The sequence below is a fragment of the Pelophylax lessonae genome (genome assembly GCF_965119305.1).
Source record: "Pelophylax lessonae genome assembly, chromosome: 3".
Lineage (NCBI taxonomy): Eukaryota > Metazoa > Chordata > Amphibia > Anura > Ranidae > Pelophylax > Pelophylax lessonae.
Window position 1 is genome coordinate 370,097,704 of NC_138770.1, and position 17,611 is coordinate 370,115,314.

Here is a 17,611-nt window from a genome sequence, read left to right on the forward strand (position 1 = left end):
GAATTTCATCTGAATGAAGAAATTGTATTACCTTCCCTGTGTCCTAAGCCCAGTCATCCTCGGGAGTTTGCTTTACACTCCTTGGATGTGGTCCGGGCGATGAGGGTATACTTAAAAACGACAGACTCGTTTCGCAAGACGGATTCACTTTTTGTGATCCCGGATGGACCCAAAAAGGGGTTGCCTGCATCTGCCGCGACCATTTCCAAATGGATCAGACAGACGGTGGTACAGGCTTATTCTATTAAGGGTCGGGAGCCCCCGTTCCCTGTTAAGGCGCACTCCACTCGGGCACTTAGTGCGTCATGGGCCTTTCGCCATCAGGCGTCAGTGGTCCAGGTGTGCAAGGCGGCTACCTGGTCGTCGGTGCATACCTTTACAAAACATTATAAAGTTGATGTAATGGCATCATCTGATGCCGTGTTTGGCCGCAAGGTTTTGCAGGCCGCCATTTGAGGAGACCAGTGGTCTGCCTCGAGGGTTTTTTCCGTTGGAAATTTTTCTTTTGAGTCTCATTCTTTGTTTATAATGAGCCTTTAAAACTTCTAGTTTGGCACCGGTTGGGCCTTCTAGATTGGATTTTGATTTTTGTCAATCCCACCCCTCATTTGTGGCACTGCTTCTGGATGTCCCAGCTCTTGAGAATCAAGAAGACTACGTCTGTCAATGAGCGATAGAGATAAATGGATTTTTGTAAGATCTTACCGTAAAATCCTTTTCTCTTAAGCTCATTGACAGACGTAGTACCCGCCCCTCTATCATTGAGTTGGGTTGGGTTAAATTCTCTGTTACTGCTTTAGAACAGAACTGATTCCCTGTAGCAGAGAGAGGGAGGATATACCCTCAGGGACTGCCCCTAAGGTGGAGCCAGAACGTTTTGTCTTTCTGCCTAGTCCTACTCCTGCGGAGACAACATAACCCAGCTCTTGAGAATCAAGAAGACTACGTCTGTCAATGAGCTTAAGAGAAAAGGATTTTACGGTAAGATCTTACAAAAATCCATTTATTTGTAATAAATAATGTAGCACTAGTTAGGTGCAAGTGAGAGAGTATAGATGTTCGCTTTGTCTGCCTATCAGAGGAGCAGCAGGGAAATCTGTATTACTTTCTGCCTACCAGAGAGCAGGATCTGTGAGTTAGGTCTGCTCAGTGTGTGATTCATGGAGTCTAGATAGTGTTTCCACACTGGTCCAATAAGGAGGCATGTTGGACAGTGGGAGGAAACCTGACCAATTAATACACAGGCCTTGATACAGCCCCAGTGACTGGTAGAGACTGGTTGTCTCGGTGCATCATGGGATATTGTATAAAAGCCAGGAGCACATGTGCTGCGGGGGTCTTTGGCTGGTGAGCAGAGTCCCGAGGAGGGAGGGTGGCGGCTGCCTCCTCCTCTGTAGCAGTGGCATGCGGTCACAGGCAGGGGACCAGAGGAAAGGAACTGAACGCAGAGGTCCAGGAAAACTGACTGGAGGGGTATAGACACTGGAGAACCTCGAAAAACAGTTTTGTGAGTACAGGGGATCGTGTCTAGGGGCCTGACCTGAGGGAGACCACCCCGGTATAGGATAGTCAGTGGACGGGTGTCAGTCTGTGGAGTGAAAGGGTATACTAGGCAGGTATCCTGAAGATATGTTGAAAAGAAAGGGGTGCGCTGATTGGGTGAAAGGCTGCAACCAGATGATAAGACGTGTATATGTTTAAAAGTGATGGTGCGCTTTTCTTATATGTGAAAAATCATATATTGAACAATATATAACAAAAATGGGGAAAAAAACCCAATCGGAATCACAGTGATGGGTAAGTGTGTGTAAATGAACAAACAAAATTCTCAAATAACACTCAATGGGACTAAACAAATAAAACACTGAAATAAAAGTCCATTAGATATTGTGATCCAAAATGTGAAAAATGGTGAAGAGAATCCAATTAAGAATCAAGGTGATGATGTAGTGTTCCCTCCACCGGGTGAAATGCCTCCTTACCTGGCGGAAAAAAGGTAAGTGCCTGATAATGATATTCTAATATAAATAAAGCCAGTGTTCTAATTCCACCTGCACACGTGCACGGTCACCCGGGTGATAAATATATGCAAGCCTCTTACCAGATGTAAGAGACAATCAAGCCTCTAAATATCCTGATCATGAGGATGCTTCCTTAACACGGTAGATGGATGAAATCATTCCCACTTTCTTCCCTCTGTATAAGCCAGCGTGTGTCTCCTATTCTTTTGGGGTGATAGATTCCCCGCGATGTTCCAAAGTACATAAAAGAATGGATGGGACTAATAGTGCATTACCTTTATATGCGATTTATTAATATACAGATTTGCACTTACAGTTGGGTTGAATGTTAACGAGCAGAAAATCATATGATGACAGGCTGAGGATCTCTAGGTGCATCGGGTCCGGCTGCAGCACGGACCGCCGATGACGCAATGACGGCACGCCTCCCTCCTGACGCGTTTCCTCCAATAGGGCTTCAACTTGAGATGGGAGATGAGGATCAGGAGGGAGGCGTGCCGTCAGACTTGACCTAAATTCATCTAGTGGCAAGGTGAATCTGCAGCCTGGCTGCATCTTCAGATAGGAGTCCTCATCCATTGTGAATAGTTCAATTTGGAGTATCCCACTATTCCCTTCTCCCATCCCTATTTAAAATAAAACACCAAAAACAACTACATACCCGTGGACTGATCATTGACTGAGCTAAAGAAGTAAAGTGTTAATTTGTGGATGCCTGTGTTGCTAACATTACCCAGGGGGACCCGAGAGTGTGTTATTCAGCAGTCCTTAAGGGGGCAGTGCTACAATAAATAAAAAAAATAAGAATAAAATTGAAAGCGCCCCCATCCCACCGTGCTAACGCGCAAATGTAAATGCATACTTTACTCCCACATGCATATGTAAACGGTGATCGTACCACACGTGAGGCATTGTGGCGAATGTAAGAGCAATAATTCTAGCACCAGTCCTCCTGGGCCACTCTAAACTGGTAACCTGTGAAGGCGTTTAAAGCATCGCCTATGGAGAATTTTAGGCACCGTAGTTTGCCACCATTCCACGGGCAGATGCAATTTTAAAGCGTGACATGTTAGGTATCTATTTATTCGACGTAATATCATCTTTCACAATATATAAAATTTTCGGCTAACTTTACTGGGTTTTTTTTTTTTATTCATTAATGTCTTTTTTTCCCCCAAAGAAATTGCATTTGAAAACCACTGCGCAAATACCATGTGACATAAGAAGTTGTAACACACCCCATTTTTTTCTATAGGGTCTCTGCTAAAAATATATATATATATATATATATATATATATATATATATATATATATATATATATATAAAATGTTTGGTGGTTCTAAGTAATTTTCTAGCAAAAAAAAAAGTAGATTTTAACATGTAGGAGTGAAGTGTCAGAATAGACTTTGAAAGGAGGTGGTTAAACTGATTACATGAAAGCAAAAATGTTGAGTTTTTTTCTTCTTATGAACATGTTTGCGTTTTCCTAATTATGTGTACAGGCATTAGGATTACTTAATTGGTTAAATACATCTATACAATATTACATCTATAACCGCATGTAAATGAAACAAGTGAGTGTACAAAATGCACTACGTAGGCGGATTTATTAAATATATTAATCTGATTTTCAGGCAGGAGATACCTGTTTACATGTTGCAGCTCGCTACAATCACTTGTCCGTCATCAGGATACTACTCAGCGCTTTCTGTTCTGTCAACGAGAAGAACCAGGTAAGTTCATAAACCCATCAGCTAAGAGTTAACTAGTTCCAATCGATCAAAGGAGTCCACTAAGCAAAGCCCTTGGGCTCAGTTGTAATTTTTTTTTTTTTTTCATCTCTAGGCACAACCATCTTCCAATAAAATAATAGTAGCCTTGTTGGTAGCATATTTATGAAATATCATGTAATTTTCTTCTATAGCAGTACCGAAGGTTACTGACACATTGACAGCTTCACAATATAATAGATCCATTTTTGAGGTTCTGACATCTTTGGATTTAACGTTTCTGAATTGTGTGTTTAGGCTGGTGATACCCCACTCCATGTTGCTGCAGCTCTCAATCATAGGAAAGTTATCAAAGCGCTTTTGGAAGCTGGAGCTGATGCTGCACTTCTTAATAATGTGAGTGTATATGCCTAATTATTAATGTGAGTGTGTATTATTAATTAAATATTTGGGGGAAGTGTTATAGACATGGTGATACTCCCCTTATGGTACAGAAGAATATTAGGATTACGTGACATATACAAAGCTAACTCCAGTCTGAGACAGCAGATCATTGGGCATTGCTTGGGATTAAATGTTTTTAATTAATATTTAATCATGGCACAGTACTAACTGTGTTATTCTCAGCACTCTGCTTTTTAGATTAGACAGATGTAGAAATGCATAATTACTTGAACAGAGGACTTCTTCTGAAGTAACAACTCACGTTGCTGTCAGGATCTAGACGCATTAATGAGCAAGAATTGCAGTAGCTCTGCTTCCTCCGCTGACGTACAGTCTGCAGAGTATCCATGCCTCCTTAGAGAATGACATTATTACAATGAAGGTTGAAAGCATGAGTCATGGTTGCTGTAGAGAAAAATATTGCAGTGGTGTATGCTAGGGAAACAATGTTCCGATTTTTATTTCAGTTCCTTATTTATAGAATTTTCTATGAAATTTTTATATACAGGCAGGCCAGATTGCATTGGACACAGCAAGACACCACAATAATTCAGATGTAGCCCTTCTCCTTACAAAAGCACCACAGGTAAGTACTGTGTAAATATTGGAGGCAGATTTGAAATACACAAGTTAATGCAGCTGTGTAATCATTAATAAATCATAAGTGTATTTTTAAATGCAAACTGTGAAAGGACTTGAAATTGACCTGGTATTGGCTGCCAAGAAGCATGCTGATAGGTAAAGAAAGCAGAGTGACAGGGAGGTGAGCTTATCACTCTGCTGCCTCTCCATTCATTTTCCAATCACAAGCCGGGGCAGGTCCAGAATGCTCTGAGCTTAGATGAAGTGGGTTGAATAGTACTGGGCATCAGACAGAGGACATCTAGTGGCCGAACAAAATACTACATGCGGAAATCTCTGGCTTGAAGGTGAATTTTGCTGCAAAAGCTGATTTTGTTATTCTGCTTTTACAACTTGCCACCATCCCACAGTACATTTACTGTGAGTGGGTGGCAGCTGTCAGCACCGCATTGGATGTTGTGGCACCGCATTGTACTGTGGCGTGCAGTAGGGTGATCCTGTGACTGCTGTATCCAATTGACCCAGCAGATCATGGCACTCGGTACCCCAGCCTCTATGAGCAGCCAGGGTATCATGTGATCGCTATGACCAAATCTAAGCAATCACATGATTACATTGTAAGCAAAACTGTCATGAATGGCTTCCACTGTTTGGATGCTGTGATTGACCCACAGCTATCACATGGTACCTGTGATTAGCAAATCACAGCATCACAATAGTAAGCAAGCTGTTATGAATGAAAGACATTCATGACAGTTAAAACTATTGCTTATAATAGTGATCATCACAGGTATGAGCAATAACTATGTAAAAAAAAAATTCCCGCTCCCCCCCCAGAGTTGTACATGATGGTGACACTGAAGTACTGTGATGACAGTATGTAAAAAAATAGTGAAAAAAATGTTAAAAAAAAGAAATACAAGTTTTAAAAATAAATAAAAATTGATTTATTATTATTGATATACCACAGTTTGTAGTCTCTATACCTTTCACACCGACTAAATAATGTACACTGATTTGCGTTATTTTTTACTGAAGAATTACATTTATAACAATGACAGGTTCGAGTCTGAATCAGCTACTGCTATATTGTAACCTAGCCAATGTCAGCTCAAACAACTGATTTTCTTCAATAAACAAGTACTGTAGACTGCATTTTGGCCTAAATTTATGAAGAAAGATTATTTGTTTGCAAAGTGTTATAATAGAAACTAAAACAAACATTTCTTTTTTTAATTTTTGGTATTTTTTTTCCTTTATATTGCAAAAAGTAAAAAACCCAGTGATTAGTAAATACCACCAAAAGAAAGCTCTATTTGTGTGAGAAAAAAAATAGAAATGTAATTTGTGTACAGCGTTGCATGAGCGAGCTATTGCCAGTTAAAACAACATGGTGCTGTATAGAAAAAATGCCCTGGTCATAAAGGGGGTAAAACATTCCGGAGGTCAAGTGGTAAATAACTTGTGACAGAATGATAACTGGGAATGTTCTAAGTATCTCTAGAAAAATGATGGCATTAATTATTATGCTACTGCCATATAAACATATAAAAATATTGTTACTACAATAGACATAGCTGGGAAACCTTCCAGTTAACCTGGCACTGAGCAATTTCATTTCTGTATAAGTTTTAGGCACTCTTTAGGCCTCATGTTCATTAGGTGGGTTTATCCCATGTAAAATAGAAATACATACACTCCCCGGCCACTTTATTAGGTATACCTTGCTAGTACCAGGTTGGACCCCCCTTTACCTTCAGAACTGCCTTAATTATTTGTGGCATAGATTCAGCAAGGAGTTGAAAACATTACTCTGAGATTTTGGTCCATATTGACATGATAGCATCACTCAGTTGTTGTAGATTTGCCGGCTGCACATCCATGATGTGAATCTCCCGATCCTCCACATCCCAAAGGTGATCTATTGGATTGAGATCTGGTGACTTTGGAGGCAATTGGAGTACAGTGAACTCATTGTCATGTTCAAGAAACCAGTTTGAGATGATTTGTGATTTGTGACATGGTGCGTTATGCTTCTGGAAGTAGCCATCAGAAGATGGGTACACTGTAGTCCTAAAGGGATGGACATGGTCAGCATCAGCAACAATACTGTGGTAGGCCGCGGCATTTAAACGATGCTCAATTGGTACTAAGGGGCACAAAGTGTGCCAAGAAAATATCCCCCACACCATTACAATACGACCACCAGCCCAAACTGTTGATACAAGGCAGGATGGATCCATGCCTTTGTTTTTTATGCCAAATTCTGACCCTACCATCTGAATGTTGCAGCTGAAATTAAGACATATCAGACCAGGTAACGTTTTTTAATCTTCTATTGTCCAAGTTTGGTGAGCCTGTGTGAATTGTAGCCTCAGTTTCCTATTCCTAGGTGACAGGAGAGGCACCCGGTGTGGTCTTTTGCTGCTTTAGCCCATCTGCTTCAAGATTTGATATGTTGTGCATTCAGAGATGGTATTCTGCATACCTTGGTTGTAACGAGTGTTTGTTTTTATTATCTTGAACCAGTCTGCCCATTATCCTCTGACATCAACATGGCATTTTCATCCACACAACTGCTGCTCACTGGATATTTTCTCTTTTTGAACCATTCTCTGTAAACCCCAGAGATGGTTGTGTGTGAAAATCCTAGTAGAACAGCAGTTTTTGAAATACTCAGACCAGCCCGTCTGGCACCAACAACCATGCCACGTTCAAAGTCACTTAAGCCTCCTTTCTTCCCCATTCTGATGCTCTGTTTGAACTTCAGCAAGTCCTCTTCACCACATCTAGATGCCTAAATACATTGAGTTGCTGCCATGTAATTGGCTGATTAACAATTTGTTACCAAGCAATTGAACAGGTGTACCTAATTAGGTGACCGGTGAGTGTATGTCTGTGCTCAAATCCAAATACTGTAGCTTACGTGTGTCACAGTGCTATACACCCTTACATGTTTAAGCTGGCCACCTGAGTCTAGCTCTTCTCCAACTGTGTCTGCATGCCCCACATTGGTACAGATGCCCAGTGCTACAACCAAGTAAATATTTGCCATTTTGATAAGTAGAGTAGACACTGCCCAGAGAGGGATTAATTTGGCACAGTTGGTCAGCTTATACATGTATTGCAACATTTTTCAACCAAAATCACTGTTTTATGCAAATGTTTGCTAGAAGTATGTAAGGGTGTATGGCAATATGCAAAAAGTCAATTTGTGATTTTTGCTGTTCATCCCATGTGCTTTAAAACCTAGCATTTTTGTGCGCCCAGGAGGCATAGGTACAGCAGGGACGTATCTGTCAAACGCTTTTTTTCCTTGGGTGGCATTTTTTAGGGGGGTGGGGCCGCTCCCAGGCAGAAGAAACAAGATATACCTGTGGGCCAAGGCTGGACTGTACACAGCTTGCCGCTGGCCACCGCTATAGTGCAATAGTGGCAGAGCTGCCTTCAGCAGTGCTGGTGTGCCAAGTGTGCACAAATCTAGTACCAAAACATTCTCTGTCAGACGGCGATCTCTCTGCCTGACAGGTGCTTCATAACCTCGGCCCGGTGTGACTTTAGAGGACAGGAGTCAGGACGGGAGAGGAGAGTGCTGCTGCAACATGAAGGGGTTTATAGACCCTAGTGCCACTAAAGCAGCAAAAAGGGGTTAATCAACTGCCACTAGACACTAATGCATAACCCCCAGCACCCCCCCCCCCAAAGAGTTATCTATACTGTCAGTTAACATGGGGATAATTATTACAAAAACTGACATCAGTGCTGGGGCATCATTGCTGGGGATTATTTTTGCAGAAACTGGCACTGATTCTGGGGGCTTATTATTGCTGCTACTGACACCAATTCTGTGGGTTGTTATTGTGTAAACTGGCACTGATGTTGGCGGCTGTTATTATCCAGTTCATGACCGCCCTATAGCAGATTTACTGCCACACAGCCACCAGAGGCCTCCAGCGACCCACCCCGCATAGCCACTTGATAGTCCACACTTGAGAGTCTGCACAGTTGACTGAGACCCCGCATAGCCACCTGAGAGTCAAATGGGGAAGGTGCCCAATTTAAGTCTTGCCTAGGGCAGCACAAAACCAAAATACACTCCTGAGGTACGGTATCTATTTTCACTGCCAACAGCCTTTCAAAACCTTTGATGGGCTGAAGCATGTGGTGGCTGAACGCTGCATCCCCTGGTACTTTTGCATAGGGCCATAGTGCATTTAGGGACCCTGAGCAATTCTGTCGATTTGTGTTCTTCTGATCACCCAGGAGAGTCTTCCACTTACCTCACCTTCTCTTTGGCCTGAAATGCTGCCAGTTCTCCGTCACCAGTAAGGGGGCAGCTACAAGATCTTACTGTCCCAGCTAGAGTGTGAGCTACTCAATAGAAGCAGATAAACTGTCTTTTAGGCGATCGTCGTTGGTGAATTGTTTCCAGCCACAGGATCATTGTGTGACATGGCCCTTAACCACTTGGTAACTGCCCACCCACATTGTACTGCAGATGAGTGGCCACTGTAGGCAAAGTGATATACCCATATGCCACTGCCTAGTTCAGTTTTCAGGGCCTGCGCATGCACACGAACCCCGCCTGGTTCCTATTGTGATTGTACACAGCAGGCCAATGATTCATACCCGGGACTTGCTGATCAGATGTGTGCAATCACAGCCCAGAGCTCTGTGTTGGAAAACACAGAGCTCTGTACGAAAGGCAAGTATGAGAAACTGAGAGATCAGTTAGTAAAAGCAACACACTGTACACACATTACACATAGGCACATATTTAACCCCTTGATCGCCCTTAGATGTTAACCCTGTCCTTGCCAGTGTCATTAATACAGTGACAGTGTATAGTATTATCACTGGTCCCTGTATTAACGTTGCTGGTGATGTCTTTGGCAGTTAGTCAATTCCCCTCAGCGCCAGTTAGTGTCAGATTGTTGACCACAATATCGCAGTCACATTATAAGTCGTTGATTCCTGCCATTATTAGCATAAAAAAAAACATTTCCAGTATATATACTATAGTTTGTAGGTGCTATAACTTTCATGCAAACGAATCAATATACACTTACTGTTTTTTTTTGTCAAAAACATGTAGCAGAATACATAATGGCTGAAATTTATGAAGAAATTCGATATTTTAAAATGTTTTTTATTGGATATGTTTTATAGCAGAAAGTAAAAAATATTGTTTTTTATTCAAAAATTTGGTCTTTTTTAGTTTATCAAGCAGAAAAATAAAAAACCCAGTGGTGATCAAATATTACCAACAAAAAGCTCTATTTGTGTGAAAAAGAATGATATAAATTTTGTTTGGATACAGCATCACATGACCGTGCAATTGCAAGTTAAATAGCGCAGTGCCGGATAGCAAAAAATGGTCTGGTCATGAAGGAGGTAAAATCTTCCAGAGCTGAAGTAGTTAAAAGCAATGTGTACACAACTGCAGACTGGAAAGCAATGAGGGTGTGCATAGCACAAATATAAATAGCACAAACATACACAGCAACCAATCAAAATTCTTCTGCCCAGCTTATCTGACTATAGCAAGAATATTATCATTGCACAGACTTAATAAATAGACATATATGCCAAAAAACAAATATGATTCTACATTTATGCAATCAGAGCTGGAAAAAGGGAGAAACAGCTGCCTTGAGCACAGTGTGTAGGGCAGCAGTGGTAACGAGAACACCGGGCAGGGGTTTTGGCATCTGAGCACCAGGTGGAAAGCTAACCATGGGAGTTCGGGAGGCTGTGCTGCTAACTGGTGCCCGGATGCTCTCGCTGTCACTGTTACCCTATGCGGGGCAGCGCAAGTGAGCGTCAATCGGGGAGTGCAGAGGTGAGTTGTAGACGGGGGTGCAGAGGAAAGCTGCTGGCAGTTATGCTTGGGAGCAGAGGTGAACTGCGATCAGGGAGTGCAGAGGGAAGTTGTAGAGGAGGGTGTAGAGGAGAGCTGCAGACAGTTATGGATAGAAGCAGATGTGAGCTGCGTTCAGGGATTTCAGAGGGAAGTTGTAGAGGAGGGTGTAGAGGAGAGCTGCAGACAGTTATGGATAGAAGCAAAGGTGAACTACGATTAGGGATTTCAGAGGGAAGTTGTAGAGGAGGGTGCAGAGGAGAGCTGCAGACAGTTATGGATAGAAGCAGATGTGAGCTGCGTTCAGGGATTTCAGAGGGAAGTTGTAGAGGAGGATGCAGAGGAGAGCTGCAGACAGTTATGGATAGAAGCAGATGTGAGCTGCGTTCAGGGATTTCAGAGGGAAGTTGTAGAGGAGGATGCAGAGGAGAGCTGCAGACAGTTATGGATAGAAGCAGATGTGAGCTGCGTTCAGGGATTTCAGAGGGAAGTTGTAGAGGAGGGTGCAGAGGAGAGCTGCAGACAGTTATGGATAGAAGCAGATGTGAGCTGCGTTCAGGGATTTCAGAGGGAAGTTGTAGAGGAGGGTGCAGAGGAGAGCTGCAGACAGTTATGGAGAGAAGCAGATGTGACCTGCGTTCAGGGATTTCAGAGGGAAGTTGTAGAGGAGGGTGCAGAGGAGAGCTGCAGACAGTTATGGATAGAAGCAGATGTGAGCTGCGTTCAGGGATTTCAGAGGGAAGTTGTAGAGGAGGGTGCAGAGGAGAGCTGCAGACAGTTATGGATAGAAGCAGATGTGAGCTGCGTTCAGGGATTTCAGAGGGAAGTTGTAGAGGAGGATGCAGAGGAGAGCTGCAGACAGTTATGGATAGAAGCAGATGTGAGCTGCGTTCAGGGATTTCAGAGGGAAGTTGTAGAGGAGGATGCAGAGGAGAGCTGCAGACAGTTATGGATAGAAGCAGATGTGAGCTGCGTTCAGGGATTTCAGAGGGAAGTTGTAGAGGAGGGTGCAGAGGAGAGCTGCAGACAGTTATGGATAGAAGCAGATGTGAGCTGCGTTCAGGGATTTCAGAGGGAAGTTGTAGAGGAGGGTGCAGAGGAGAGCTGCAGACAGTTATGGAGAGAAGCAGATGTGACCTGCGTTCAGGGATTTCAGAGGGAAGTTGTAGAGGAGGGTGCAGAGGAGAGCTGCAGACAGTTATGGATAGAAGCAGATGTGAGCTGCGTTCAGGGATTTCAGAGGGAAGTTGTAGAGGAGGGTGCAGAGGAGAGCTGCAGACAGTTATGGATAGAAGCAGATGTGAGCTGCGTTCAGGGATTTCAGAGGGAAGTTGTAGAGGAGGGTGCAGAGTAGAGCTGCAGACAGTTATGGATAGAAGCAGATGTGAGCTGCGTTCAGGGATTTCAGAGGGAAGTTGTAGAGGAGGGTGCAGAGGAGAGCTGCAGACAGTTATGGATAGAAGCAGATGTGAGCTGTGATCAGGGATTTCAGAGGGAAGTTGTAGAGGAGGATGCAGAGGAGAGCTGCAGACAGTTATGGATAGAAGCAGATGTGAGCTGCGTTCAGGGATTTCAGAGGGAAGTTGTAGAGGAGGGTGCAGAGGAGAGCTGCAGACAGTTATGGATAGAAGCAGATGTGAGCTGCAAACAGGGAGTGCAGAGGTGAGCTGTGTATGGGGGGTGCAGAGGTGAGTTGTGGACAGGGGTGCAGAGGGGAGACCTGGACAGGGAGCAGAGGGGAGTTGTGGACAATTCCCCTTTAAGACCCCTATCATACACAGCACTACATCGCTGCTCACATTCTATTAAACCCCAGCCCCCCCCACCCCCCTTGGGCAGTTAGGGGGGTGAGTTCCTGCACCTTTTCTCAGACAAAAAAGCTTGTATTTAAACAAACTGTTATTCTCCGTAAATGCATAATATATTCCTAGCAACTTCATAGGGTTTTGCGAAAAGCATGATAAACATTATATACATTTTCCTCTAGGTCTTGCGTTTTAGCCGTGGCAGAAGTCTACGAAAGAAGAGAGAGAAAATGAAGGAGGAGAGGAGAGCCCAGTCAGTACCAAGAGAGGACATAGCAGACAGTAAAGTATGAATTGCACTGTAATCTTGTTTGACATTTTAATGGTCCCAAAATGCTTTCAGAAAACAAAGATGAACTTGGCAGTATTACTGTAACAATACACTGCTGAGCTGTTAGTGATTAAAGAAATGAAAGATTTTTTAAAGTCAAAGAATAAGCGATTAGCAAGTTGAAATGCCTCTTGTACAGTATATTGCCAGCTAAACAGAGAACAAAACAGTGTATTTTTTTATATCTATATCTGCACCATATTGTGGCTGAATGCTTTAAAACTGAGAGAAGAAAATGAGCACACAACTGCAGTTGTTGCCAGTAGCAACCTATCAGGTTTCACCTTTCACTTTATGGAAAATTTAAACACAGATTTTGTTTATTCACTTTTGAACTACTGTAACTGTAGTGTTTAATAGATCCATATATATAATATATATATACAAATATATGAGATGTTTATATTGTTTCAGGCCAGCATTTCGGCAGCTGAGGACACTCACAGTAGTGAACAAGCACCATTAAAGCAGGGGGATGGCAAAGACGAACAGCGGCTTTCTACAACTGGAAATAAGCAGAGGAAGGGAAAGAGAGCAAAAACTAAAGAAAAGGTACCAAACATGTTGTGTACCATGATCATTACGAACTGCTGTATGATGGCGCTAGCTACATGGGTTTTATACCAAGAAGCCTCAGTTGTGCATATATTAGAAATGCCGCACTCAATCTAGTATGGAGTCTGCATTGCCACATAGTTGTGATACAGAATTCATTGATTAATGTCATATTTGCTACACTTTAGATCTAACCAGACGTGTGTTTTTTTACGTTCTGGATCAAAATTCAGACAAAATCTTTGTTATTCTGAGATTCAAATGTATCCATTTGAATGTACAGTTACTAATTATTTAATGCATACTTTTAAAGTTCAAAAACATCAAGTGGATCATCAAAACCCTAACTAGATTATAGTTTGTTTCCTAAACCACTGTGTTTGATAAAAAAATTGCCATGCCATCAGTGCTGCTGATCTTCTCCAGCCTTTTTCAGCCATTTCCTGTCTACGTGCACTCACTCTAGCATCAGCTGCACACTCTGGATCAGATTCCTGATATTGACAACTGTAGACCATGCCAGCATATTATCTGTTGGCATGGCCACTTGTCACCAGGGGCACAAGTGAGAGTATGACAACACAGGATCACAACTGGGAGACAGTTGTCACCCCATAAAAGGAAGTGCCTGGACAAGTAACTTGATGGCAGGACCAGGTATTTTTTTAATGAAAGATGAAGATTATATTTTTAAATGGAAATCACTTATGATATGCTAGATACAGGGTTTACATACAGTATATTTTAACACCCTTGTGTCAATACAAATCAGGCTTACACGCAATAGCCATATATTTTACTAAGCAATTAAATATCTTGACCTAAAGAAAATAGTGTACATAAAAGCTATGAAAAAGATAGTTTACTGCTTTCCTCTTACAATTTTCACAATCTAGAATGCTATTAAAATAACCTGCCTTAAAGTGATTATAAATGTAAAAAAAAACACGTTATACTTACCTGCTCTGTGCAATGGTTTTTAACAGAGCAGCCCCTGATCCTCCTTTTCTTGGGTTCCCCACCAGCACTCCTGGCCCCTCCCCCTCATGAGCACCCCCATAGAAAATCACTTGCTATGGGAGCACTAATGCAGGCTTGCTCCTGAGCCTTGCTGTCTGTCTTTTGACACAAAACAGCAGGACTTGTGCCTCAACCCTGCTCCCATGTCACTGGCTGTGAGTGACAATAGCTTGTGATTGAAAAAGGGAGGAGCTAGTGTTCCTTCTCACTATTGTAATAGTAATCACTTTTACTGAACAGCCGATTTTTCGGCTGGAACAAATGATGCAAAGCTCATGTTTTACAGAACGTTTTAAAATGGTCTAAAGACATGAAGTTGTAAAAGCAGTGGGGGTCTAAATGAAAATTATAGAGGGCCTCAAGTGCGACCCTTCCAGAGTGAAACAGAATAGCAGCTAATTTTTGTGCATTGCATCAAGTGAGGTAGCCTATTCAAAATACGTGAGCTATATTGCACCTCAATGGGCAAAAATGTCAAACCTGCTGCAATTTTTGCAGCTTATTGCAATGCACACTGAGAAAATTGGAGTGCAATAACCCCTCCAGCATTGGTGCCAGTGGCAGTAATAAAACCCCTCAGCATTGGTGAGTGTAATAACTCACAAGAGTGTGGTCAGTGGATGTTATGACCCCCAGCATTGGCGTCACTGAATGCAATAATAACCCCCAGCACTGGTGTCAGTGGTTGCAATTATAATCTCCAACTTTGGTGTCAGTGGATGCAGTAATACCCTCCTGCACTGGTTTCAGTGGACACAATAATAACCCCCCAACATTGGTGCCAGTGATTGCGATAATAGCCCCAGCACTGGCAGTGAAATTTAATCCCCCAACCCCCTGCTTTCTTGGTCAAAAGGCAGTGAAATTGAACCCCTCTCAACTGCATTGGTTGTCATGTTACTCACTCCCTCCCTCCTGCATTGGTGATCATGGCAGTGAAAGATAACCCCTCCATTGCTGGTCATGGCAGTGAAAGTTAACCCCCTGCACTGGTTTCCAGCTAAGAATATACTGTACACAGGTTGATACTAAAGGAGTAGAAGCTGTTCATTTACTTTACTCAAAACACCTAAAAACAACACAGACTGCACAAAAACAATTATCCATTAGTTGATGATATGGTTGGTCACATTCCACCCCCCCCCCCCACACCCCCTCAAGAAGGGGCACAGGGGGGCCGAATCTATATGCTATAAACATTGATATATGAATAACCCACATATCTTTCTCAAATGTAAGGGAGAATAAAGGAAAAATCTGTAAAGAATGATATTGAAAACAAAAGTCAATAATCTCACAACTAATTAAACAAAGACAACTAAAAATTACCCTCTCTTCTATCTCATCCAAAGGGAGTTACCAATAGATGGACCTCTGTCTAATTGATGCGCGTGCACATGTGCCCACTATAAAACCCTTAAAATACACACAATTGAAGAACGAAGGTGGACCTGTGATTAGGGAAGGATTGGATATATATATATATATATATATATATATATATATATATATATATATATATATATATATGAGGATTTGACGTTTGTGGTTTTTGGTGCCTCAAGTCAAATATGGGATTTTATGGGCAGGAGTATAGGAGAATAAGCAAAGGTAGTATAATATACAAAATTTATTGCGATTTGGCAATATATATACAACAATTAAATGGTGACTTTAATGGGTAAAGTCCCATTGTGCAGTGAAGAGGAAGAAATAAAGTGTGTTTTGCATGTGGCAATAAGTGACTTAAAAGTGGGTTGTATGTGGTCTTGCTCTGCTGTTCCTCATGTCAAAGACTGGGATGAGTGCAGAGGAGGTGCCAGATCGGTGATCCGACATGTTTCGGCCTAATTTGGCCTTTATCAAGGATATTTCACCGATTCTACAGATAATCAAAAGAAGGGGTATCAAGTTGGGAAGGCATGATCTTAGGAAGTGGACAAAACAATTGTATGTTAACCCACACATGTGTAAACTATATTATGTATGTTTTCAGTACAATATTGCCCAACTTGATACCCCTTCTTTTGATTATCTGTAGAATCGGTGAAATATCCTTGATAAAGGCCAAATTAGGCCGAAACATGTCGGATCACCGATCTGGCACCTCCTCTGCACTCATCCCAGTCTTTGACATGAGGAACAGCAGAGCAAGACCACATACAACCCACTTTTAAGTCACTTATTGCCACATGCAAAACACACTTTATTTCTTCCTCTTCACTGCACAATGGGACTTTACCCATTAAAGTCACCATTTAATTGTTGTATATATATTGCCAAATCGCAATAAATTTTGTATATTATACTACCTTTGCTTATTCTCCTATACTCCTGCCCATAAAATCCCATATTTGACTTGAGGCACCAAAAACCACAAACATTTTCGTCGGGATGGTGGCAGAAACGATTACAATCTTCCAATGTAAGATCCAAAAAACTTATCTCTTCATATGAGGATTTGACAATTTTATAATTTAAGGAGAGTCAGGAGGCCCTAGTACCCTATAGAGAATACAAGAAAAAACCTAGGAAATTCCCATTTAAAAAAAATACGCAAGTTGAACTCTTTACTAACTTAGTAATAAGGGATGTGAAATTTATTTCATGTAAAAAGGCCAGCTCTGATTTGTCAAGAAGTCAATCACAGGCACTGCAATCACTTTTGAAACATAAAAATCTAGTCAATGAACCATCCAATAAGTGGGGCAATATTGTCATTATGACACAGGATCAATATGTAGGGGTGTGTGAAAAAATTTAGAAAATTCCACTCGGTACCATAGGGTACCACCTTCTATTGTTTCTAATTTTCAAAGTTCATTTTTTGAGATCATAAATAAAGCATATAAGGAGCAACAAATTGGCAAGGACACAAGATTTTTTGCAGGTTAAACATCCTGTCGACCTTACATTTTATGCCCTTCTAAAGACCCATAAGAATGGTAACGAACCTCCGGGTAGACCAATCAGTGTTGCCAACCGTCAGTATTTTTACTGGCAGCCAGTAAAACATGGGCACTTTTCTCCTGCCAGTAAATGCCAGTGACAGGAAAGGGTTGCCAGTAAAAAATTTGGCTGTGACGCTCGGCTTGGAAATGCCCATGGGTCGAGACCATCTGAGTGTCTGTTACAGTGTGTTTGGGTGGCGCCGGCGGGAGGTGGGTCTGGCGGAGGCAGGGCCTGAGCGTGTCGTGTGATGTCATGGTGCAAGGGAGGGAGTGGAGCTTTGGAGCCTCATGTGCGGGTTTGCAAGACAGG

General features: G+C 42.1%; 1 protein-coding gene across 1 annotated transcript in view; it reads left to right on the plus strand.

The window, feature by feature from the left end:
- ANKRD6 (ankyrin repeat domain 6) overlaps positions 1-17,611 on the plus strand; it is a 133,540-nt gene that overhangs the window by 59,236 nt on the left and 56,693 nt on the right. The window contains exons 6-10 of the mRNA XM_082249432.1: positions 3,658-3,756; positions 4,051-4,149; positions 4,706-4,783; positions 12,627-12,731; positions 13,190-13,327. Coding sequence (XP_082105558.1) covers positions 3,658-3,756; positions 4,051-4,149; positions 4,706-4,783; positions 12,627-12,731; positions 13,190-13,327 — 519 coding nt within the window. The remainder of the gene's footprint in view (positions 1-3,657; positions 3,757-4,050; positions 4,150-4,705; positions 4,784-12,626; positions 12,732-13,189; positions 13,328-17,611) is intronic.